This window comes from Notolabrus celidotus, chromosome 8, assembly GCF_009762535.1.
Source record: "Notolabrus celidotus isolate fNotCel1 chromosome 8, fNotCel1.pri, whole genome shotgun sequence".
Taxonomy (NCBI): Eukaryota; Metazoa; Chordata; class Actinopteri; order Labriformes; family Labridae; genus Notolabrus; species Notolabrus celidotus.
In genome coordinates this window covers 15,211,959-15,239,251 of record NC_048279.1, presented here as the reverse complement: position 1 = coordinate 15,239,251, position 27,293 = coordinate 15,211,959, and the positions used below count along the sequence as shown (strand labels likewise).

General features: G+C 43.1%; 1 protein-coding gene across 2 annotated transcripts in view; it reads right to left on the bottom strand.

Moving 5' to 3' along the window:
• Positions 1-5,187: 5,187 nt before the first annotated feature.
• nlgn3a (neuroligin 3a) overlaps positions 5,188-27,293 on the bottom strand; it is a 274,566-nt gene continuing 252,460 nt past the window's right edge. Inside the window, exons 5-6 of one of the 2 annotated variants that reach the window (XM_034689945.1) lie at positions 19,345-20,134; positions 5,188-7,886 (exon numbers count right to left, since the gene is read on the bottom strand). In XM_034689945.1, coding sequence (XP_034545836.1) covers positions 7,028-7,886; positions 19,345-20,134 — 1,649 coding nt within the window. In that variant the 3' untranslated portion in view covers positions 5,188-7,027. The remainder of the gene's footprint in view (positions 7,887-19,344; positions 20,135-27,293) is intronic. The other variant, XM_034689946.1, reaches the window with a different exon arrangement.

Genomic DNA, 27,293 nt, shown 5'->3' with positions numbered 1-27,293 from the left:
CTGTTTGGGGGATTTGTTGATAATAACAAAAAAGTGAAAATACGTTAGCTTTATCCTTTAGTGCAAAATCTGCATCTGTGTTCATCTTTTTTAAAGAGGAGTAGAGCACTCAAACACAGCACTTACAAAGATGCTCTTAGATTGCGCTGCTCTCTCTGTGATCATTTTGTAGGATGAAAAATGCACAAAACACTATTATCAGCACCAAACTTGTTGGCCGTATGCCAACTGAAAATGAATGTCATGCTCTATATTCATGAGAAGCACAATAAGATACAGAAAGAATAGATATTTTATTTTGTTTACTCCAGTTCTCGCGATTATAAATACATTCTATGGACATAAACATAGAAGTAACAGGGCATCTTTAGTAATCTGTACAATAACACTGAAATAACAGAGATTTGCCAGGATGTATTTTAGCTCAGAGAACATTGGTTTTGTTGATTTCAGTCATAGGTGCTGGTGAAAAATGAGTTACAGTATCTGGGTTTGATGCAGCCATAGAAGTTCCAGTGTCCCTCTTTCGGTAAAACCTGAAAAAATATACCAGTGATTTGTCAATGCTCTGTGGAAACAAAAGAAAACTGTCAAGAGAGTGTTTTTCACATGGAAATGACTGATTATTGATGTTTTGTTGAAATGCAGAATGATTTCCCTTTAGAGAAAAACAGGCCATTTGAATTAAACTAAAAGAGTTTTTGGTTCAGTGATTGGCTCTACTCTATAAGTGATGTCAATTAGCTTCTTATTCAGCAGAGGAAAGTAGTAACTCAAGAAAATTAGACCTTAAATAAGTGGAAATGAGCGACTAGTCCAGATTATGGCACTTACAAAGCAGCAGAGAGAGAAAATGGGCAAGTCCTGTCCGTGCGAGACAGAGTAATAGCCGGTCAGATTGCATTTTGGGAGGATAAAAAGATGGCATAAAAAAAGAAGACGAAGAAGAGACAAAGACGAACGACACACAGGAAGGGATGGATGAAGGTGAGGCGATGCTGGGAAGAGCACGTTCACAGCAGTAGAAATAAAACACTTAATATCTGCAACACATGGACACCCACACCCCACACACGCTAACACACACTCTGCTGCAGCTCTCTCCCAGCGGGTGGCACTGTGTAATTTGGCACATCCATTTCCTACTCTGGGTTTGTCTTCAGTGCTGTCAAGGCAGTAGCAAACCCCACTGGGATATTCCAGCCAATCCTTGAATGATGACACGAGAGACTCGCTCACTGAACTGCAAACAACTCGACTGAGGAAAAATGTCTGGCTCCTAACTGTTCCATTTTTCTCCTGCTGGTCTTGTCAAAAGAAGTTTGGACTAATTTAATCAAGTCTACACGAGCCTGATTGCTGAAGAAGTCCTGACCCTGTTTTCTCTCACTGTACTTTCTTGGTCATCCCCTTTGGTCTAGGTCTTAATTATGAGGCTCTTCACAGACCCCTGTGCATCCCGAAGTGTGTCCCCGGGGCCACCAGGTCTCCCCCTGCCAGCTCTCAGTGACATCTGCTCTGCTTTAACAGCATATGGGAAAATTACATGGCAAAAAACAAGTTGCCCTCCCATGACATTTCTTCCCTTTGATAGTTTGCTCTCAACTTCAGCACTCAATTTTAGCTCAGTGCCGCTCTACATTTATGTGTGTGTATATGTGTGTGTGTTATAGCCAACGGACACTGACCTCTTACCACTGCAGACGGGTTAAATGAGGGGACAGTCTACTTCGATTCATAACCACTTTTAAAGGGTTGTTTCGCCCACATTCCAAATAATATTATTGATTAAAAAATTCTGATAATTTAAATATATATTTTTTAGGTATTAAGAGCTTCTGAAACTCTGTAAATGTCTCTGTTTAAAAAAACAACATTTTTACAACGAGACCATGTATGATATTCAACATAAATGTTGATTTGATGCTTTGTACTAGTGTAAGCTTAAAGCTAATTTACATACGATTTCCCTTTGCAAGTCACAATATACAAATTACTTACTTACTTAAGCTGAATAATAATGGTTGATACATTTTTTGTTTATGGTGCTAACAGAATAAAAACCTACTTTTCCATATATTGATTTATGACCTTAGCCACCAAGTTTTCCAATTGAAAGTAAAGACATGATATGTCTGCAAAATAAAGGCCATCATTTCCTGGTTTATCTCATCCAGAGCAGCTCCTTTTCACCTGTTTCTGGATAGTCTCAGTTTCACTGCTTACTCAGAGGCTTCACTCTGGGTTATTTTAGCAGTCTGATCCCTGGAAAAAAAATTGTGGATTTGTGTGGTTTTACTTACATTAAAGGGGTCTTAAAGTGAGAAATAATAACATCCTGGTGCAAATTTTGAGACATAAAAATGTATACTTTATGAGAAGATGAAAATCGGATGCATTCGAGGAAATCTGGAACTCTAAAAGCTGATTGACTTTTAAGACAGCATCAAAGATATCTCTTTACAGAGATAAACAAATCGTTGTGAGATTGCTGCTGATGTGAGCGAGGATGTCGCTGTGTTCCATCTATTTCTGCTCCCCACACAAACTGTTTTTCCTGAATACAGTCTGCTGATGTGGGTTTGGTTCATATTGCTCTGATCACAAATGCGTTACAAATGGAAACCAAGACAGTTTTCATTCTAAAATCTAGAGACTCTGAATGACCAATACACTTTAATGTAAAATCTATAAACTGAGATAAACCTATAAGCAAACAGCTTCTTATTGACACACCCAACAGAGAGAGTATTACGTTAGATATCATTTGCTGTCACGAGTGCAGGCACCTAGTGATGCCAAATGTTGACAATAAACTTTGTTTTGTTGTCCACCAGGTACCAGGGGAAATATCTTAACTCCTGATGTTGCAATTCCCAACTACCACTTGGTATATGACCATAAATTTGTTTTTTTTTGCTAAAAAAAAAAAAAGCTGTTGAAACACATTTATTTGTAAAGCTGGGGAGAGCTGCGGAACCAAATGATAAATATCCTTGGTGCTGTCTCTGAGCTTATCAATAAAAGCATTGATTAAAGCAGCAACAAGGGAATTTAACAGAAACTTATTTGTATTTATTTTTTACTCGAAGACTGTTCCTGTTACTCTAACAATTCACAGATCTTATTGTGAACAGTTTTCCCTGGAACTACTTCACACCGTCACTAAAACAGTCAATTTGCTGATGGAATGTGTGCTGTGGATTATCCACAGTGAAAAAAGGAAATCTTTTTATTTTCTGGAATTAGATGCCACACTTTGTACTAAGAAAAATGTCATGTCTCTACTCTGTTAGCTCCTCAAGAAAAAATCCATTTATTCCCTTTGTGTAGGAGATGACTGCAGAAGGGGACAAGTTTTTCAAGAACCTTGAGAAATAATAACAATGGAGTAAAAAAAAGGTGGATGTGAAGCAAAAAGAGACAGTCAAACTGATACTACCCTCTTCGCCCTGCACTTTAAAGCATCTGGTGGAAAATATGGTTGCCACAAAAAGCTCTCTCCAGCCACTGTTCCGTCCTGTTTAGCGAAAGCTGCCCTCTAAAGGTTTCTGATTTGATCAATCAGTGGGGAGGACAAAGAGTCAACTTGCTTTTGACAATGTAATCTCTGCATTCATGTCATTTAGCAGTGCCAGTGAACATAAAGTACAACAGAAACAGTTCCAGAAACAGCTACAGCAACAGCGAGGAAGTTGCAGCCTATAAACTATAAAAATCGAGTTTCAAAATGACCCTTCAGTGTTCATAGTTTGCAAGGTTATTACCGGGGAACCAAATTATCCACAGGGGTCTCCTCCTCTTCAAAACAAACAGACCTGAGGTTTCTAACTGGTAACAAGCTGAATGAAGAAGTTTTATGTTAAATCAATGTTTCTCTACCACTCTCCTGTGGACAGAGGAAGTCAGGAGGGGCAAAGCAAGGCAAACTCACACATGCTTGTTTGAAGGGGCTCAGCTCATTTTGAAGTAAGGAGTCCTTGAGTGTTCATCTAGACATGGTTTTCACAGGGGCCGAATGATCCACAGAGGCTTCATCCTCACCAGAACAAATGGACCTGGTTACTAAAACCAGTGAAAACACTGAATAACGCAGTTCAGATTAAAAATCAGTGTTTCATCAGTACTCTTTGGAGGGTTTGGATGCTCTCTGCAGATGCTACGTGCCGAGTTGCCAACTAACAAACAAACTAAATCCCTTTATCTATTCAATTATACCTCAAAGATGAAAGTGACATAAAACACTGAGGAAGGCTGGAAATGTTTTGAAGTTTTGTAGTATGGAACACTCTAGTTAATGCAATTTAAATGTGGCCCTGAACTATACTAATGAAACTGTATCCTTAAGTTTTACTCCTGCTGATAGTTACACCTAAACCCTAAACACCTGCCCTTCACTTGTCTGGATGATTCTAGTCATTGAGCACAGCTACCAGTAAAAAGTTTCACATCCATTTTGCAGTCACGAGTATTCTTCGACTAAAACACATTTGACTGTTTGTATAATCTTCTCAGAACATAAGCACAGGCAGATATATGAGATGTTTCTGTATGTATGAGACAGAACCAGGTAGAAACCAACTGCTTATTTCCTTCTTAGTGGCTGCGGTTCAGCTCAAATAACCCTTCTCTCTTTCTGCTGGTGGTAGCATCGGTGATGAGCTGACCAGACTGTGCTTCTCGCTCTGCTGCGGCCCCATTCTCTAAACACCAAAGGAAACTGTAATAGGATAATTCATAAAAATGTTGAGGCTTATGTGCATAAGGTGTCAACATTTTGTAACATTTTTCTAGGAGAGCAGGTCAGGTTGCATTACTGCACGTTGCTGTAACACTGGAAACAATCTGTGCTGTGCCAAGATGCTTAATGAAAATTGTCAGCTTTACTCGCAGAATCAATAACTCCAGTTTTCTCCCCGAGAATAACATATAATAGGATGCAATGTGAGTACATCAAGGCAATCTTTTCACAATCTCCCATCGCTGCAGTACTACTTTGCATGAATTACAGTAAAATCTGGAGTTATGCACGCAGATAGGCCCCAAGCTGTTAGCCTGTTTTTCTCAAAGGTTTCAGTGAGAGGGAAGGAGAGAGGGAAGGAGGAGGAGGAGAGAAGAGGAAAAAGGAAGGGAGGAAGTCCTGGGGGGAGACTTGCACTTGCTGCAAGATTCTTTTTTCTTTTTTTTAAGTCATTCAAAATGGAAATAATAGAAAGTCATAAAGGGGTGGAAAAGAACTTTGATCAAGAGAGAAAAAAAAGTTTTGTGAAACTTTATATTCTTAATTTTTTACAGTTTTAATTTGGCACATGGCACAATCAGCATGTATGCATCTGGTATACATAAATAAATATTAAATATTTTATACATAAATATACATATAGAGCTCTTACAAAGACACCAGGGGCGTTCTTGGCTGCATGTTTCAAATGATAACATTACACAGTATTTAATTCTGTGTTTTCGTGGTCTGAAGAGCGTTTAAATATTTATTTTTTAGTGGTAATGATATCTCCATAGAAGCCCTATACATATATGTATGTATGCCCATATTTATATATATATTCAAAGAAATACAAGTGTGCACTGATGTAGGTTTATCAGTGCAAACAGGCCACTGTCTGCTTTTGAGGAGGAACTCTTACAAAGTCAATGGAATCATGTCAGTTAGTTCAGTTGAATCTTTAGCTATTTTTTTCTCTTACACGCAAAATAATAGATTTTTATTTTGTAATCTTTAAGCAAAATTAGACATATATAACTTTGAAAATAACAAAAGTGCTATTTTGCAAAGACAGACACCCAGAGACGCAGCAGAAACACTACTGGTGGTGAACCAAAATCAACAACATGAGAAAGTACTCAGCTCCCAACCCTCCTGAAACCACATTATACAACCTACAAACAAAAAAACAGGTGCACGGACACACACACATTCATACACACACACTCAGGCATACACACACTTTCTCATGTACTCTCTCACACATACAGTCTCACTCACTCACCGCTCTTGCTTTTGCAAGTTCCGACAATGTGTCTCTTCCTTTATCTCAGCCTCTTCGCCACTCTTGCACACGGGGAACTGGAAATCATTTTCTCATGCACACAAACACACTGGTGCTCTAAGCAGCATGTGTACGTGCACACTTTGTGGAGATAATATCAGATAGCTTAACAGAGAAATTGGCTGTAAAAGATGCACTTTTTTCTTAACAAAACAATCACAGTAACATAGTATTTATCTCTGCCGTCTCATCTCCTGGCAAGAGCTGTCCCAGACAAATTATTCTATACGAGATAAAAAAAAAAAAGATAACACCATTTGTGTTGCTGTTGTGTTGGTACGCAACAGAAAGAAAAAAATGAGTTGCCCAAAATGGGTTTAAAAATCTCTACATCTGCATATCCTCTAGGTTCCCTTCCTGGTTTCAGTCTCTCATCTTTGAGTCTCATCTGCTTGTAACAAACTCCACTTGGAATAGTCTCAGGGAATAGAAATCATGACAAAAAAGAACAAGCTTTGTAAGGCATTGAAACGTAAAACAAAACAAAGAAGCAATTAAAAACATTTTGCGAATATTGACGTAGAGGCCATTGTTCGAGATGTGTCTCCCGCAGGAGGAAGGGATGGGAAATAAAAAGCACTTCTCTTTGTTTTTGTTATGAATTCAAGAAAAAAAGTGTTGATATCTCCTCAGTCTGCTTAAAAAGGCTTTTAAAATGATTACTTTAGAAAAGAACACTGCAGAAAGACCCCCTCCCCTGATAAGGAGAAGGGAAGCAGTTTGATTTTGGCAGCTCTGCACAACTTGACATCCATAGAGAGCTCTCAGCAACTCTCCTCGTAGTAAAAGTCTAGTTAAATCTCTTCACGTTTTAATCCGACTCATGCCCTTCCCCTCCCCTCCCCCTGTGGCCCTCCCCCTCCCTGTGATATTTATAAAACACAATCCTCTCCTCCGTTCGTTCATCCTCCCGCTCCTCCTCCCCCGCCTGCGCTGGCTGGCCCCTGGCCTCCTTAAAGCTATACGCGGGTGGTTGAGTGGGAGTGCGGCAGGCCGGTGGAGTTGAAGCCGGTTGTGAAAGTGTTGTAGGGGTGCAGGTTGGGCATGCCCACTAGAGAATTGGGGATCATGGTGATGGTGTTGGGGGTCATGAGGGGTATGTCGTCTGGTGAGCGCCGCAGTGTGAGTGTGTAGTCGGGCAGTGAGGCTAAACGCAGAGCCCCCTCATTGCTGTTCCCCGCCTCACACTCGTGGTGTGTCTGGTTCATCTGCAGTGACATGATCTCCTCTTCGGGCGCATGATGGCCGATGTCGTTGGATGTGGTCTGGCGCTGTGGGCTTGGCTGGCCATGCCCGGAGTCCTGCCGCCGCTTGTCTTTACGGTAGTAGAGTGCAGCAAAGGCCAGCACATTGAGAAATAGTAGCGAAGCTCCCACAGCGATAGTGACACTGAGCTCTGTGGAGTAATCCCGTGGGTTCTCCACCACCAGTGGCCCGGTCTCCTCATCATCGTTCCATGAGTCCTTGTCCTCGCTGTTGTACGCCGGCGACATCGGGGGCCGCTTGGTGTTGAATGGCCAGTTGGTTTTCCCGTTGGGCCTCTTGGTGGACAGGGTGTTCTGTGTGGTCTCCGGCGGGGGCACTTTGGTGGTGGTGGAGGTGTAGTGGAACATGTCGTGGAGGTTGTACAGGTGGGGCACTAGGTGTTTCCAGAAGGCCACTTTGGTGGCACGGTAGTGGTCTCTCACTCTTGGCTTCAGGCCGATGTGCAGGTACAGTTGGTCCTGCGGGTTGTACTTGGACCAGGCCACCTCCTCAAAGCGGTTCGCCTTGGTGTGGATGAACTTTGTGTCTTGGGGAACTGGTTTGTTGGGATCACTGTGGAAAAAAGACAGACATAACAGAGTGTTAAATTCAATTCTGGTAGTATATTTAATTATCCACGCTCCCACATTCATCTGGGGATAGAAAAAAATAAAAGTACTGAAAAGGAGACATAACAGTATCAGTCACAGCTTATACTTTGGCGTGAAAAGGGTTCAGCCACTACAGGAGAAATTATTAATCTTGCTTGGCGAATCCACCAAACAGACAAATCCACAACAACAACAAACAGGCTGCAAATAATTGATCCAGGTGGATGTGGTTGGAAATGAATTTCTGCTGTTGCATTACTGGACTCTGATTCGTCCAATCAATTTCTTTCCCTCCTTCACTCACATTTCTATTTGAACCAAAACATCTCCACATCTCTCTCAGCCTCCTCAGTGTTGTCATATTGTGCCTCATCCCCTCCTCCGCTCTGTCCCCAGATGTTGCTCCTAATTCAGTTCAGATGCAACCCACCCACAAAAACCAGGGCAGAGGCTTTTAAAGTAAACACATATGAATAAGTCAGCAGGCTTTAGGGCTCGCGTCAGGAGGCATCTTGTTGTTGATAATCCAACGCTGGTGGAGCCCCTTCGCTAATTGCTCAGGGAAGGCAGCACAGTGTGCATCGGCTTCCAGTTTACTGATGTAAAGTGGACCATATTAATCAAGACAGGAAGAGGAAACTGCAGAGCCTATGTGCATATGTGTGTGTGAGTACTTGGACATGGGGACGTCTGTGTGTGCTTGAGACTGAAAGCAAGAGACAAAAGAGGATGTGCGAGACTGAGCGAGTGAGAGAGAGAGAGAGAGAGAGAGAGAGAGAGAGAGAGAGAGAGAGAGAGAGAGAGAGATTCTCAGGATGCAGTTCCTCTTTTAATCTACAGAGTTCACTGTTCCACTTTTCACTTTCCCACGTTTCCTCAACACCGGATGGCCAACCATTTCAATTACAGTGAAGCTATTGATTTATTGAACAAATTAACATATAGCAATCACACTACTCCTTGTTGCCTTATTGCCCTACAATGTCAGGAATGGCAGCTCTGCGGCCCGTGTTGTTGCTTTTGTTCCTGATGAAATGACTTTCTGTGGAGGAACCTGAAGAATCGCTCTGCAGCCTTGAAAACACAGTAATTGATGTTGGAGCCGAGAAGTTAAAAAATGTGTTGTCGCAAGACGGGCAGGCTGTGCGCGACATTTCTCTAAATGTCAGGAAATATCCCCTTTGTGGGTCTGAGTGTGATGCCAGTGGCGAGCAAAGTTCAAATTTAGGGATATAGCTGCTACAATGTTTTTTTTTCTTTTTGGCCCGGGCGGAAAAAACTCCAAACACGGCCAAGAGAATTAAAAGCCGTGCCAGAAGAATTCACCCTCCTGTTCGTTCCTTTCCTGTCAATTTTTCTTTTTCAGGTCAGTGCTTCTGGGAGAGGTGAGAGAGAGAAGGAGAGGGAGAGAGAGAGACAGAGAGAGAGGAAGAGGAGGAGAGAGAGGAGGGAGGTAAAGCAAATTGAGATGGCTAGAGCTGAATCCCTGGACCTGGGCCGGTGTCAGCACAGCAGCCCGTAAATAACCTCTTTTATTAGGCCCGTAATGATCCCCAATGAATATTGACAGCCAGACTATGATGACTTTGTAGCTGAATATCAGTAATTAAGTTTCAAAGGAGTGGGTGGTGGAGGTAAGGTCATATTGATCTCCCCGTGCACAACATGCCAGAGAACAGGATGTCAATGGAGCAGCCTGAGACGTGGTTGTCTGCAGCCTGCGTGCCTCATGAATCCTCATAGCAGGGATGTTGGTGCCGTCACACACACACACATACAAGCACATTTTCTCCCCCCCATCTCTCATTCTCACACGTATATGTATACACGAACATGACAACAATAGCTGAGGTTGCTGCAAACTGAGTTAATGGGAATTCCGGGCATTTCCATAACACGGCAAATAGTCTCTTTTCAGGAGGGTCAATTTGCTGAATTGTGGTGGTGAAATATTGAAAAGGTACTTGGACAGATCTCACTAAACAAATGGTGCGCGTGTGTGTATATGTGTGTGTGAGAGAGTGCAGGGAGCAGAGGGGTTAGAAAAGTTCTTTTGTGGCTGGCTGGCTGGTTCAGTGCAAGTGAAGATGAATAATTTAGGGAACACAAAGAAATCAATGTGGCATCTTTAGTTAATTTGATTTGCCGCATTAGAGAACAACTGGCTGCCTTATCTAATTACACACACATATGCTTGGGTAATTGTTGCAAAGTCAATAGTAAACAGGCAACATTCCTTTGAACACTTTCTACAACCGCTGCTCAACTTTGGGCTGCATACTGGCTTTGAAGTGCTGCCCTGAGCTGTGGAGTCTGAACGAATGATCTGAGTTTGATGTGTTTGCTGCTCAGCGTGGTGAGGGCTTCTAGGTTACCCTGCTCTATTTGTACTGGGGGCGTACTGGGTGCTGTGTGATGCAATGTAGTCAGATCCACTTTATAATGTTTCCTGAGCTGTGCTGCTGCGATTTCCCTCTTGAACATTGTAAAATAGAGTGAATGTTTGGTCCAAATTTTGTGGAGGGGAAATACAGGTAGTTAGCTTACAACCCTTGAACAACCTCACTCAGCAGGGGTGAGCTCCAGTCCAAACAAGCTTTTCACTCTAGCTGTCTACTTTCTAACATCTCTTTACAGAGTCTTTGTTTGTTTTCCCTCCTTCAAGTCATCTCCTCCTTTAAGAAAATGGGGGAGTACGGGGAGGTAGAGTGTACAGGCTAACCTGGTGGAGGTTGGCTCAAGCCCAAATTAGCTTCTCAACCTGGCTTTAACTCTCCTATCCACTTTCCAACATCTTTCTACAGACTCATCTTTAGTTTTCTCTCTTCACTCCTCTCTCTCTTGTTGAAAATAGGGGAGTTGGGGGGGTTAGAGTGTACCTCTCCTATCCACTTTCCAACATCTCACTACAGAATCTTCCCTCAGTTTCCTCTGTCTTCAGTCCTATTTTCCTTCATGAAAATGGGGGAGTAAGGGGAGGTAGAGCGTGCAAGCTAACCAGGCAGAGGTGAGCTCCAGTCCAAACAAGCTTCTCACACTGGCACTCTACTTTCTTATGTCTCTCTACAGAATCTTTTTTGTTTTCCCTCCTTCAAGTCATCTCTTCCTTTATGAAAATGGGGGAGTAGGGGGAGGTAGAGTGTACAGGCTAACCCGGCAGAGGTGAGCTCTAGCTCAAACAAGGTTCTCACCCTGGCTCTGCCTCCCCCAATCCACTTTCCAACATCTCCCTGAAGACTTGTCTCATAGTTTTCTCTCTTCACTCCTCTCCCTCTTGCTGAAAATAGGGGAGTTGGGGTTAGTGTACAGGCTAACCTGGTGGAGGGCTTAATAGGTTGTGTTTTTCCACTGAGCGCAGATCCTTTTCATTAGAGGGCTTTTCATTGTGTTCATCTGAAAAATAAGTACTGTTCTGTCAACATTTGAGATCAAATACCAGAAAAAAATGATGAATAAATTGATTCAAAACGACAGAAAAACAGACAGCTACAATCTCTCAAACAGAGGATTATGAACTTTAAAAAAGTTCATAATCTTTTGTAGATAACAGATAAACAGAGTTTGAAGTTTCTCTAACAGCACCATGCAGAGTATTTTAATCTATGCAGTAACCTCTAAGTGTGTGTGAACAGAGACTTTTTGTTTGGCTGCTTGCTCATATTATTAGTTTGCATGTGAAACAATTCAATGACTATGAAGTCAGCTGAGACCAGTCACAGCTGAACACTCTGAGATACAGACTGAACGAAATAGAATTAAACAGGCTGGAAAAAAGGCAACTTGACGCTGAGATATCAACAGCTGGCTGATTTCCATGGGCTGAAGAGTAATTTTAAGAAGCCACAGCACAGTGGAGACTTCTTTGATAGAGATAAACAAACTAAAAGCATACATTGACATTATCCTAACCTCTCAGAGACTGTTTGATGAGCTGAAAGGGAGCTACAGGAAGTGTGTAGGGCTAGCAAAAAATATTAGCTTTGCCTGTTCATATGATTTCCCCTATTGGCCTCAAATTAAAGCTGACACTTTTGCACTCAACCCTTGTGGTCATCGAATCACTTCTCGTCCAAATATTGTGACAGTTCAGTGATAAATTGGCAAAAGTTGCCACCCGAGCTTGCTGAATGTGTTCAGCTCTTTAGCAAACCACTCGTTATGACTTGTGTGAACAGTCCTGGCAATAACATGATGTTTGTGGTCCTGATGGGCTCCTGTAGCTCCCCTGCATTAGCTGATAGCCTGCCTCCTGTCAGGCCTCCCACTTAATCCCGACGGTCATTGGAGCTGTGGCTGGCCTCCCAGGCAGAGAGGAGGGATTATTACACCCATAAAAGCGGGCGTTTTAATGGCCTTTCAGATTTCCTCTGATGTGTTCGTATGGCTGTGTGGTGTCATAAACCATCGCCTTCATCTCCTCCTCAGCCTCCTCCCTTCTCCTCCTCCTCTTCATGATGACCTGCTGACCCCCCCTAACCTTGGTCTGCCATGTGTGCTAAAGTGCTCATGTATGTTTGTGTCTGTGATCGACTGGGAGTTCTTGTGTGCCTGCTTCATCTCCTGTCACATTGTGTACCTGTGTGTGTTTGTGTGTGTGTGTGTGTGTGTGTGTGTGTGTGTGTGTGTGTGTGTGTGTGTGTGTGTGTGTGTGTGTGTGTGTGTGTGTGTGTGTGTGTTTGAATTTGCAATGCATCATGGTTGAGATGATGGCCTCTGGGGCCACACAAGTGCTTCACTTGAACGCAAAGCATGTCACATTTCACAAAGCGGTACATGCTGTGTAGTGATGACGACAAGTCTCTCCAGGCTGATAAAAGACAAAGCTTTGTGTAACTGTAAGCCTTCTATAAGATGCTGTGCCACCCGGATGACAGACACACACTCCCAGCTCTACCTACACACAGAGGCGGAACAAGACCTGAGCTCATTACCTATTCCAAGCCCTATCTGCGAGCACCGATGTAAAAGGTAGATAAGGGGGAAGAATGAATATAATTTTCTTTCTTTTTTTCATTTCCCATGTACCTCCTTCCCCTTTTCATCCTGATGTAATTTGAAGCGCTTGAATGATCATAGACCTAGCCATCACCAAATCTGAAAAGACACGTTTAGGTGCCCTTAGGCAAGAAGACAAGAATCTATTTTCACTACACTCAAGGTCTGTGGATCCTGTGCTGAGTATAGCTTCTCCGTATAAAACAAGGAACAGGCATTAATTCAGTGGCACCGATGCTCCTTACGCTAAGCTGCTAAAATATGCAAAGTTGGAACCTGTTTCCTTTTTTAGGGGTTATTGTTCTCGCTGTTGTGAGACAAATTCATCCCCTGCAGTTGTTTATCTACTTACCAGGTAACACAAAGTAAGCAGCTAATTGTGATTTTTAACTCCAACAGAAGGTTCACAACACCTTCCCTTGCTTTCTGTGTAAATTTTTTATAAACACTCAATCTTAATGTGTTTGTGGAGCGTCTATGCGTAGGCGCAGAGGGGGAGCGACTTCCGCACTGAGCGGGCAAATGATCAGGCTGTGCTCTTTTACCCTTCATGTGGTCTCACGCTGGGGCAGAGGGTTGAGTGATGCGTGGCTCATATCTAATGGCAGCCTTCGGTCCAGCGGGCTAAGTGATGCAGGGCGAGGCGCTGTGACTTTGGGGCGTGCAGAAGTGTTGGAGGACACAGCTCTTGGACCACTCCTTATTATAGACGCTATTGATTTGTTTGATTAGATGAGTGACAGCGAACACAACACCCTCTCCTCCCACATTCACCTTCCCTTCATTCCCTTTCTTCCCTTTTAAACCAAATAACAGCTTTCTATAAGGTCTGAATTGTTATTTTGTAGCATTTGACGCAGATATATTAGCTATTTATCCCTGTTTCAAACTTAAAATCGCTTACTTATAGATGTACACATGCAGATTTCCTTCTTTCCCCCTCCTCCCCCCTGCTGTCCTCCTCTCATTACATTCAGCACACAGCATGGACACCGATCAATTGCATCCAGGCCCCTTAACAAGCCACACCACTTCCTTACCTTCTCTAATGCAAATCAGGATATTGGCTACAAATCTCCCATCAAGTGAGTGCCCATTTAATGGAGTAGGAAGGTGGCTGTGCTGTTGCACAATGCCGAGCTTTCACACACTCCTGGTGCAGGTTGAGTTGGCCCTAACGAAGGAGGCTGAAGGGAACAAGGGGTGGAATAATCCAGGGAAAGGACAAGTAGGGGCATTGAGGGATGAGTGATGTAACCACTAGACAGCTGTGGTGAAAAAAATACAAACAGGTTGAATCAGAGCGTGAATGAGGTCAGACGGGAGAAACTGTGGATGTATACGCGCTGTTAAGCCTACAGAGGAGAGTTGCTCGATTGACATGTGGGAGGGGGACGGCAAAAAAAAAAATCAACAAGCAGGGTTGTAAATCAAAGTGCCTGCTGTTAAACTGTGATATAGACACACTTTAGTTACTCCCATCTACATTTGTTTGGTCTGCAGCCACTGTCACAAAAGACAAAGCAATCAATATTGCATATTTCAGTCCATGTTGTGAATGTAAAACATGAACGGACTCTGTTTTTTCCCCCGTACAGAATAATGAGAGAGTGAGAGAGAGTGGTGGATGTGCATGCAGAAAGAAATTCAACACATGACAGCGCTCTGCTCTCTAACTACCTAGCCAGGCCCAGCACAGCATGTGGCACAGCTAACTCACTGCACAGTGGAAATGAGCACCAGCCAGCATTGAAAGATGGACCAACATATTTATAGCACTAATGATATAGAATGACTGATCTTCTCTGGTCTTTTCATCATCTGCCTTTTCTGAAGTGTTCTGCCAGTTGTTTATGTGCCTAGTCCTGCTCCGGATTGACTTTGTGAAGGTGTGGAGGACGCCACATGTGGCAAAAGTTTGGGAGAAACGTTTCAGGAGAAGTTATTGTGGCAACAAAGTGCAGGACAATTTTGCCTGTCAATAGTGAAACAAATATTGCAGCCAGAAAAATAACTCTGAGCTGAGTAAATCCCCGGCTTCTGAAACATCCCTAACTCTTAGCAAAGAACAGCCTCATGGTGTAAATGCACACTCTCACAATCGCTCTCGCACACATGCGCACATGCACACTAAGAAGATTTGACAGCGTGCACTCTCTGTATGCTTTCATGCTTCGCTGACACTGATGGCGGAAGAAAAAAAAAGGCGCATGGGCCGGGATTTGCCCTGTAAAGATGATACATGAGAGCCAGGGACAGGAAGAGCTTTTGGGGAACGCGGCTATGATACACACTGTTGACATGCAGCCCAAGTGTCTCAACATCGTGTCACACATGTTTCTACACCCGATTTAGAGAGGGGGCAGGAAGTGCAATCTGGGTCAGCTCATTATGAACATCTGGAGGGAGAGCGAGAGCTGATGCTTTACAGATATGAGGAAAGACGGCTGTTGGACTGGGCCAAGATGGAAACGAGAATCCAACAGCGTCTTAATTAAAGGGATGTCCTCCAGAGCCAGATTGGGTTGGCTGGTGTTGGAGGAGAGATCTATATCCCCTTTTGCAGTGTAAATGAGGAGGGTGAACTTCAGAATCCATGGGAAATATCTCATCCCCCTCCCTAAGGAGTGGATGGTAGAGCTGTTGTCTTGCACTGGGGTAAAATTACCCTTTGGAGCAGCACACTGAGTTTTCTATTATCCTGGCATCTAATCCTTTGCTTTTTACCATCTGAGTGCCTAATTGCGGCCTGCATGTAATCCCTCAATCTGGAGTAACGCCAAAGCGAAACACCATAGGGTGGATGCTACTCATACCAAAGCAAGAGGAGATTTAGATCCAGTTTATTCTCTCAGCGCTCTGCTCTTATTCACAATCAATCAGTGATGCAGAAATCTACAAAATCTGACACGGGGTCAGCGGTAAAGTGCAATCTGTTATTTCAACTTCCGCTGCTTTGCCAGGGTGAAGGCCAGGTTAGAAATACAGCAGGCTAATTGCCTGTGGCACTTTGAGTTATATTTGAGCTCTTGTAGGTAAGATGGGCAGACTGTCATCATCAATCAGGATTAATTTCACTGACAATGCAAGATCCAAATTAAAAGTGAGTCAGTACATAAGCAGTGTGCGCTTTTACCTCGAGGCGTCAAACTTCTCAAGGAAATCAAATAAAGTCTCTGTCCTTTTTAACAGCAGATAATATTCTTGAAAGGAAGCATAAAAAAACCTTCTGAAACTACAAATCTTTGCTTTGTGTGTGTTCACACAAGATGGCTGCCAGGCAGTGGAGACAGCTGTTTTTTAGTCCAAGCATCACTGGCAGACCTCAGTGCTTTCCTTTAGGAGACGGCACAGTTGACATCAGTCCATCTGCACTGCTCTGCCATTAGCAGTTCAAGGATCTCACAGAGCCCCGGGATTAGCCCATCAGCCAGACGACTGGATGTAAATGCCACCCGATTGGACAGATGATGATGTAGAAGCAGATAAAAAAAAAAAAAAACACAGCAAAGGATTTCAGGCTGCATCCCGTCCAGGATGGGATCAATACCTCTCTGGTTACAGGGATGTCAAATTAAATTTCAGTTGTTAGAAATGATTACTAGTAGTCATACAAAATGGTCCAGTTTTGTGATGGGTGGGGGCGAAATTGAGCTTTGTGGGGAGCGAGAGTCACCCAGGGCACAAGTGATCGACTTGGTCCACGCCAAGGGAATCGATACTGCCGAGGGCAAGGGTTTGATATGTCTGCCTGATAAGTCTGTGTCTTTTGGGCCTCGGTATAATAGAGCATAGATAGTATTTCCAGCCAAACACAAAAGCATACACACACAATACTACACACAGAAGTATACAGAGAGGCAGGCAGCCATGCACACATACTCAACCCAAACAGGCAGCCAAGCACAAAAAGCACAGCACACATTCTGGGGGAACATTTAATCTTCCTCAGATTCAATATGTCTCAGGTTTTCAGACTGGGACCAAGGAAGTCCGGGCGAAAAACACCTCTGAAAAAAATGTCTTTGTTGAAAAATGCCTTTTCTGTCCTATACTATCCACTGTGGAGCTCCTTTTTCCCTGCAGCTTCTTTTATATGGCAAAGAAGTCTCTTTAATAGGACTGAGATAGGATTTCTCCCTTTGACTTTCTATTTGTAACAAGTCTGTTGTTTGCTGTTCAACTCATTTAAAAGACAAATGAGTAATATATGTGGGTATGTTGTACGGCTCCGATAATTAGACACGAAATAGAAAACAAACACTTGTCTGATCTAAATTGGGATTAAAGATTGATACAGAGGGCTGGCTTAAATTGGTAATAATTGGTTCCTGATTGGTCAGAATCGTTATGCTGTTAAGACCATGCAGCAGTAAGTAGTGTTCTCAGTATGTGGATTTGAGTCATTCATTAATTCATTTAACATTTTCTGTTTACCTGCTGTTAAATAAGTGTTTGTAATGGCTTCTTTTACATCCTCTGATGATGATGTGTCCGATTGCATTTGGCAGCTACATTATTCTCATGCTTGTGCTTACATTCTGTTTTGTTTTTTTTTCACAGAGAGTTACTGAAGAATGGGCTCTCCGTCATGGGAGAACACTAACACAGTGAACACTACATTAACACTTACACTATAAGGGCCTGTGTCCACTAACTGCATGTTTTAAATTTGTGCTGGCAGTGCTGACAACACAAATTTCTGTCCGCTTCTAATTGATGCCTAGGTAACTTAAGTCGTCCCATGATACTTCTGCTTCTATTGTAATGACTGACTCTTTTTTAAAAATGCTTCATATTTGTTTTTATCCAATGGAATTTTATAAAAAAAAACAGCATGTAAAAATGTTTGATAGAAGTGGTGTTGTAGGGGAGCTGGTGGCCTAGCGGTCTAAGTGCCGCACATACAGAGGCTACAGCCCTCGCCGCAAGGGTCGCCGGTTCGATTCCCAACTGGTCAACTATCTCTCGTCTTCCCCCACTCTCTACTCCCCACATTTCCTGTTTCTCTTCAGCTGTCCTAAGAAATAAAAGCAAAAAGGCCAAAAATATAACTTAAACTTAAACTTCTAACTAAAAAAAAATAGAAATGGTGTTGCAGCATTAGCAGCACCTCTATACCTGGGGACTGTACCCTCCTAAAAACAAGTGTGGCCAGTTTCTCCTCTGTACTTGCATCTGTAATTGTTGTGGACAAAGTTGACTTCAGAAGTCACGCCCCTTCTTGAATTTGAACTGTTTGTGATAGAGAAGTGACATTGGCAAGGCTGGAAGTGTTCCAAAAGATGAACTATTTTCAACGGACAGTGCTGTGAGCACGGATACAAAAAAACAGCTGACACTGAGGTGTTTCTGCACTTAGGACACAGAGCACTGAAAACGCTGAACTGCATTGGTCTTATAAAGAAAACAGGTGCTGCCAGCACAAATGCCCTTGATGGGAACAGGCCCTGACCCATTGGCATTTTATTTCATATATGCCTGGTGTTTCATTTTCGAACACTTTCACACATCTTTACCCAATGCAAGTTGCTTCAATGCTTGGTAAATGTAAAAAAAGTTGATCTGCAATTGATGATTTACTAACTGTCATTTTGAGCAGAATGCTTAAATATCCACTGACACAGTTAGCAGGGTGCTATATGATTCCACAAGTTTGCATGTTTCTTTCATAAAAGGAACACTAAAGAAGGAATTGTTGCAGATACTGATAGGTATCAACAACAACAATAGTACTGAAATGCGAGTTTTGGTCAGCTCAGGGACTGGCAGAATTTAAAACCACAGGGCGGGGATGTAAAAACTAGGAACGGTGTTTCTTTAAACACACAAGTCCTCAACATTTTTATATGAATACCAGGAAATGACAAACTTTGCATGTATCAGCACAAGATCTGGATAATCAAAAAAAACAAAACATTACATTGTATTTGTAGGAGTTTAAAGAGTACTTCTTACTAAAATGGTTTAAATCAGGCAATACATCACTCTTATGCTTATGCGATGTCTTTCAAATGCTCATTTGTGCTTGATGTATTTTTCTGACAACTAGCCATCCTTATTGAGTCAGTGATCTCAAAATGTGTTTGAGATGTTATTTTTTTCTGTACCAACCACATTTGAGATGCTTCAATCTTTTTTTGATTTAATATGACATCAATACGAGCCATCAGTCTAGATCTCAAACACTAATATCACAACCTAAATCCCTTATTTACTCTGGGAGATTAATTATTAAGTTAAAACCATAACTCAAGGAGAAACTAAAAATATGTGGGCCTAATTAATAAACTGGAATCTCAGTTATTATTTATTAAGTAGTATCAGTAAATGTACTTATAACCACAAGCAGATAAATTCCCAATAAAACCTATCCCTTTTCTTGTGATAACTGAGAAGTAATAAGAAACAGACAATTTTCTCACCCAGTTTTGGCGAAGTTTGTCCAGTAGGTCATGACCACAGCACTGAGCATGACGTCGTTCTTGGAGAAGTTACAGGGGAAAAGGTCGGTGGGACCGATCATAGGAATTCCAAAAACATAGGGCACCTCGTCCCCGTGGGCAGCGTCTGACCAGGCCGGCTTCATCAGGCTTTGGCAGTGGTGGTAGAAGGCGTAGAAGTATGTAGGTGAGCCGTAACGAGCGTGGAGATCAGCCGTCACCACAGACGGCTCCACCCACTGGTGGTCTGTAAACAGAGCCACCAGCGTTTTACGCCTGGTCTCTGGATTGTCTCTGTCTGCCCAGTCTGTGTACATAAACTTAATGGTCTCCCTCAGTGTGTCCTTCCCCTCTGGGTACCCGTACAGACTATCCACAAAGTCTGACACAGAGAAGTCAAAGTCATTCCCAGATACGCCATCCTCCGAGTCCACTACGTTCTCCACAAAGCGCAGCCCCTCGCCCTGGTTCACCCCCAGCATGATGTCGTAGTTGAGGAATTCACCCTGTTCCATTAGGATCTCAGGGTCATCAGGGATGACATCACCGTCGATCACAGGTCCAAAGGCCACGTGGTACCTCGCTGGCTGGATGTCCTGCTCCACCAGCTCCCTGGAGCTCTTCTTCCTCAGACAGTCCACCATGTCCAACGTGTCCAGGACGTTACAGCCCACCTTCTCCGCCAGCAAACGTGTGTACTTGACCGGCTGGTAGTTCACTGCCCAGCTAGAGAGGGCTGAGCCGCTCTGAATGATGGCTCTGTGGAAGAGACCTGCACAGGGAAACAGGAAAAAAAGACAGGAAGATGTTAGTGTGTCACTATTACAGAGGATAATTCAGTTATGTGCTATACTACATGATAGTTTTTAATTTTGTTGCTGACACGATCAAAAGGGGGCTGTCGGCTCCACAGCCGATAAGAATAACAAAGGCCAGACAGAACAAGCCCTTGTTGCCACACGAGACAATAATGGAATCATGACTGTGATAATGAATGTGCAGATGGCCCGTTCTCACAGACAGCTCGCAGACAGAGGAGCAAATCAGCGCTCTGTCTGTCAGCTTGTCTTCTTCCATCCATCTCTATGCGCTCACTCCGTAATAATCTCTGTATGTTTGTCAGGAGCAGATGCTGCCAATATGGCTCTATAGGCTTGCTGCGAATGCATCAAAAGTAGCAAACAGGACTGTACCATACCAAGAAATAACTATTTCACTTGTATGAAATTCAGATATATAAAAAGAGTTGCTGAGTGTATGAGCCTTGTGCATATGCCCTCCACCTGCTAATGCACATTTCAAGGTAGCTTAAATTAGATGAACCTCAAACACAGCAATTACAGACAAAGATGCTCCTTTTTGCACTCATTACACACACACACACACACACACACACACACACACACACACACACACACACACACACACACACACACACACACACACACACACACACACACACACACAGAGTATGTCTGCATCAGTTACACCTCGCCTGAGTTAAAAGTCTTTTTTTTTTAACCTGAAAGATCACTAAATTCTACAGGAGTTTGTGGGCGGATTGCTATAAATAAAACTTGACTCCTACTCCCTACATTTGCAGAAGGAACAGAGCTGCACATTATCACCTGGTGATACAATGCTACGCGGTGGCACACAATGAAAGAAGACCAAGCAGAACAGAAAAAACATGGTCTCCTGCTTGTTATACACAGAAATAGAGACTTAGAGTCAACAGACCATCCATTATGTGAATCAACATTGCAGTCTTGTGAGTGTGTGTGTATGCGGGCAGGCAATGAAAGCAGGAGGAGGGGGTTCAGAAACCTCGCCAAACAAATCTACAGTCTCATGGGGTGCTCTCTCTCGCAAATTAGATTACATTTTAGTTGCAGAGCAGTATGAAGGAAATCTAAAATGACTTTTCAGCACAAGGAACAGATCCCAAATAACAAACATCATTTCCTCAGATATAATTGAATTGTGTCCTCTTTGAAAGATTTCTACATGCAGACAGCAGAGTGAAGGTGACATGACATCCTCTCTACTCCGGGTACACCCTCACATCAACGCTGATGCCTTACAGTCTCTGTTTCGACAGCACCACTCCATCCTTCAGACATAGTTTCTTTTTTCGAAGCCACAAAAACAGTTTTGCGAATCTAAGGAAAAATCAGGCAGAACTCCTGCATCGAGACCACAAGGCTTAAGTTCTTATAGCACTTTTCCTGTGAGAGTCGGGGAATGCTACAGAACTCATGATGCTGAAAGCCACAATGGATGAAACGCTCCCAAAAAGGCATCCATTAGAAAGAAAGTCATTAAACGATTCCCCATTTAAGCTACAAAGACTCGCAGAGAAATGCTCACGCACGCAGACTCAGTTTGTGGTATTTCTGCGACAGTGTGGGTGGCTGCGTTGAAGTCTTTGTGTTTATGAGGTAAACAGCAGTCTTAAGTGCCAGATATATCACTTTGGTAGTCTTAATCAGAGGCGGCGGGGGGCTTATTTCTTCTTGGCGAAGATGAAGTGTTTATTTACAGAGCTATTTACATTTATTTGTTCGCAAGTAGTAAGTAGAATTAATGTGTCTGGGTGAGTGAACTGTGAAATGTTTCCGTGGTGAGTGTTTACTAGTATAAGCCACAATCTGTGTTTTCGAACATTGATTTTAGTTTTGAATGCAGCTGTTGGCTGCATGGATTTCAATGCATGGCTGAAAAGTAAGCTTCTGATTCAATCTCCGAAAACCAATTTCTTTCTTTTTATTTTTTTCTATCTCTGCAGCATAAATGTCGGTCCATGTGTAGGCTTTTTCCCTGATGCTGCCATTACAGCTGTCTTGTGCAGCAACCAGATCTCTTTATATATAGGCCCTTATTTATATGTATAGGTACATTTATATTTGACAACCTGGACACACATCTGTGAGTATAACACGTATAAAAGAAGATTTAAAAATATTGTCTGAAAAAAAGCTCTAATTTGACAACACATCAGAGGATTCCTCTTGTTTGTATTATCATGTAACATGCCTATTAGAATTATAATCTGTTCCCAAAATTAAAGCCTTGCTCTCTCGCCCCCTAACTTCATGCTCTTCTAATAGAAGAAGATGAACTGAGATGTAGATTTCTGTCCTCATTTCTTTTTAATGCTCTGAATTTTTGGAAGACATTGAAGGATTGACATTTGTAGGCAAATTGTGCAATATCACATTTCCTCCGCAAATGTGTCCAGTGTGTAGTATTTGATTTTTTTTTTCTGAATGTTAATAACCGCAGGCAGCATTTGACCACACTTGCCAGCAAACCTGCCATTTGTCAGCCTGCTGGAAAACAAAATTTACATTTATGCACTGCAAAAAATGAACTGGGGGGGTTGGAAATAAAATGAAATGAACCCATGATTTTGAGTGTACCTGAATTTCTTAGGTAAATCTACATGTTTTATCCATGTATCACATTAATTTAGTGAGAAGAGTAAGCTTTACATTTTCATACTACCTAAAGGCTTTATTGTAACTGCACACAAAACCTAAAAAAAACATGGTTACATAATAAAAAAGGCTGTATAATAAAAATGGACGCAACAAGTGTTTATGGACTGTGGAGCTAAAATATTTGGAGCTTCCAGCTGACTGACGGCATTATAGGTCATAAATCCTGCCTCCTTCATGTTAATAGATGGAACATGGGTCAAACTATAAAATAAAAATACACGTTAAATATGGTTTTAGGGGTGCTGGTACCCTAGTGGTCTAAGCGCCCCACGTATAGAGGCTACAGTCCTCGTCGCAGGGGTCACCGGTTCAATTCCCGGCTGGTCGACCATCTCCTGCATGTTCTCCCCCGCTCTCTACTCCCCACATTTCCTGTCCCTCTTCAGCTGCCCTCTTAAATAAAGGTAAAATTAAAAATAAATACATAAATAAAAATATGGTTTTAAACATGGTTTCAGTCAGAATAGTTCTTATCATGGACTTCAGCATCTGTACATGGGGCGCATGCTTTAACCAATGACCAGAACTGCCAACAGTACTTTGTGTTTTAATGGTTTTTGTGTTTGATTATAAAGCACTTTCATCAACTTTTGTTGCTTTTAGATGTGTTTAATGATACATTTGCATTGGGATAGATCTCCTGAAGACCAAAGTGCTATTGTAACAATGTTATGCTAACAACATTCCTGTGGTATGTAGTTGCAACACAGGATTGCCTTTTCCCCTTGATTTCTGATTCTGCAACATGTCGTTTCTCATTCTACATGGAGGAGATCATCAACTTTCTGTGGCCTTGCCCTGACGCTGCCCTTGGATCTATCCCGTGGTGGTGCTTCTCTGCAGGACGATGGCCCGTGCCGCATCCCAGGGAGCAGAAGCAGATGTCGAGGGTTTCACCCACTTGAAAGCATCAGACGGCAGACGCAAGATGAAAGATGGCCGCTCAGAGGCAGCAAGGAGGAGGAGGAGGAGGAGGAGGAGGAGGAGGAGGAGAAAGAGGACGAACAGGAGGGGGAGCTGAGGCTTATTCCTGCCATCCCTCCCCTTTCCTCCTCCTCCCTTCCTCTCCTTCTCCCCCCTCCTCTCCTCACTCTTCAGTGGCATTGCCTCTCTTCACATCTCGCCTCAGAATGCGCTCTGCAAACAGAGCCAGTCATGGTGCAGCAAGGCTGTCCTGAATCCCAATACCGCCAGCCTTGCCACTGCCACTTTCTGAATGTCTTTGATCATAAGTTTGCCAGAGAAAAAAAAACATTTGCCAGCAGAGCAGCCCCCCTAATTGCCACCACCATTTGAAAAGACATACAGTGGGGCAAAAAAGTATTTAGTCAGCCACTGATTTTGCTAGTTCTCCCACTTAGAAAGGTGAGAGAGGTCTGTAATTTTCATCAGAGGTACACTTCAACTATGAGAGACAAAATAAGAAAAAAATCCAGGAAATCACATTGTAGGATTTTTAAAGAATTTATTTGTAAATTATGGTGGAAAATAAGTATTTGGTCACTAACAGAAGTTCAACTCAATACTTTGTAACATAACCTTTGTTGGCAATGACAGAGGTCAAACGTTTCCTGTAAGTCTTCACCAGGTTTGCACACACTGTAGCTGGTATTTTGGTCCATTCCTCCATGCAGATCTCCTCTAGAGCGGTGATCTTTTGGGGCTGTGGCTGGGCAACACGGACTTTCAACTCCCTCCACAAATTTTCTATGGGGTTGAGGTCTGGAGACTGGCTAGGCCATTCCAGGATGTGGAAATGCTATTTACGGAGCCACTCCTTCGTTGCCCGAGCGGTGTGTTTGGGATCATTGTCATGCTGGAAGACCCAGCCACGTTCCATCTTCAATGCTCTCACTGATGGAAGGAGGTTTTGGCTTAAAATCTCATGATACATGTCCCCGGTCATTCTTCCCTTAACTCTCAGTCGTCCTGTCCCCTTTGCAGAAAAACAGCCCCAAAGCATGAGGTTTCCACCCCCATGCTTCACAGTAGGTATGGTGTTCTTGGGATGCAACTCAGCATTCTTCTTCCCCCAAACCCGACGAGTTGAGTTTTTACCAAAAAGTTCTATTTTGGTTTCATCTGACCCCATGATATTCTCCCAATCCTCTTCTGGATCATCCATATGCTGGCAAACTTCAGACAGGCCTGGACATGTACTGGCTTAAGCAGGGGGACATGCCTGGCGCTGCAGGATTTGAGTCCCTCTCGGCGTAGTGTATTACTGATGGTAACCTTTGTTACTTTGGTCCCAGCTCTCTGCAGGTCATTCATCAGGTCCCTCCGTGTAGTTCTGGGATTTTTGCTCACCGTTCTCATGATCATTTTGACCCCACGGGATGAGATCTTGCGTTGGACCCCAGATCGAGGGAGATTATCAATGGTCTTGTATGTCTTCCATTTTCTTACAATTGCTCCCACAGTTGATTTATTCACACCAACCTACTTGCCTATTGTAGATACACTCTTCCTAGCCTGGTGCAGGTCCACAATGTTCTTCCTGGTGTCCTTCGACAGCTCTTTGGTCTTGGCCATGGTTGAGTTTGGAGTCTGACTGTTTGAGGCTGTGGACAGGTGTCTTTTATACAGATAACGAGTTCAAACAGGTGCCATTAATACAGGTAACGAGTGGAGGACGGAAGAGCTTCTTAAAGAAGAAGTTACAGGTCTGTGAGAGCCAGAAATCTTCCTTGTTTGTGGTTGACCAAATACTTATTTTCCACCATAATTTACAAATAAATTCTTTAAAAATCCTACAATGTGATTTCCTGGATTTTTTTTTCTTATTTTGTCTCTCATAGTTGAAATGTACTTCTAATGAAAATTACAGACCTCTCTCACCTTTCTAAGTGGGAGAACTTGCAAAATCAATGGCTGACTATATACTTTTTTGCCCCGCTGTACGTGTATCAAATCCTTTAGCTGTAATTTAGAAGAGTGGCTCCAATGTGACACGGCTCCGTCGACCTCTCTATCTGCACCTAAAACCCACAGATGGCCCACTGCTGAGGAGCCAGGTTGACACTTCCAGATTTATCTCCTGCTCTGGCTGATGAAGGAGAGTAAGAGTGACCGAGGCTTTACTATTGTTTGTGGAGACACATATAAATCCAGGATGCATGAGCTGTCACCTGACCGATAAATATGTATTAAAGCTGTGTGTGATGAGTCCCACTGTGGTAGGAAGCTCACAGGGGAAGGTCAAAGAGAGAGAGGAAGAAGAGCAGGGGCTCAATCGCCCACTGAGGGAATCCACTAATTATCCACACGGGGAGGCGTGTGTGCGTGTGTGTGTGTGTGTGTGTGTGTGTGTGTGTGTGCTTGTCTGAGCATGCACGTGCATTTGTGATGACTTTGATTGATCTGGCACCACAATGATGAATAGACCAACGGATGGACGGAGGTTAACCATTTGTGACATTGTTTTGTCTTCTGTATCTACTCTGACATCTTAACAGTGAACGATTCCTTGCTAAACATCCCGCCAAATTAGACAGAAAGAGCACGATGCAAAATGGGCAACACGTGTGTCACATTCATATCTCCAATGTTCTCACTTTGTTAAAGCAACAGATAGCCCTGAAATTATCTGCCAGTGTTTGACATGCGAGCACCCGACACCCAAACTGTGAGCAGATCCATCAAGCCGTAGCGTTGCTGGCAGATTGAGGTCACGCTGAATTATGACTGGAGCTGCGAGGTAATCACTCATTGGGTGTCTGCTAAAATGCTGTCGCGCCGCTCTGCAGCCGCCCGCGTGTGCTGTACCTCGCCGACCTCGACCGAGCTGCCCCCCCTCACTGCTAGATGCCCGTTGGATGGGTGTGCAGTTCAGGTTCAGGTGGAGTGGCCTGTGGAGATAATTCACCGCTGATAGGAAAAAAAGAGAGCCTGACCTTGGGGGTATGATGACCATGGCGTAGGTTAGAGAGCCACAAACTACATACACAAACACACAAGCACGCACACACACACATGCACGCACGCACTAACGCACGCACGTAGGCTAAAGTTTAAGCTGTGTTTTGACAGCAGCAATATGGATGCTGCATGACCGGAAACAGAGACAGCCAGTAACATGATGTGGCTGTGTTTTGGCTCACTGCTGAAGTATTACGTAGCATCTATGAGCCTGTGTGAGTGTTGAGTCTGTGTTAATGGACGAGGATGTTCTGTTTGTGGTGATGCCAGTAAACGCCATAAATAACTGTACTTTCTAATCTGGAACAGCTGGCAAAAACCACTGAAGCATCAGCGGTGAGGTTTGTCAGCCTGACTCTGAGATAAATGTGACTTTCAAGAGCTTTCTGCAAATTCACAACAACATGCCATCCTGTTGTCTGTATTTAAAGCTGTATCACCTCCTGATGTACAAAAGAAAAGCTGAAATATTCCTTGCGATGGGCTCTGACATTTTGTCAATTTCTA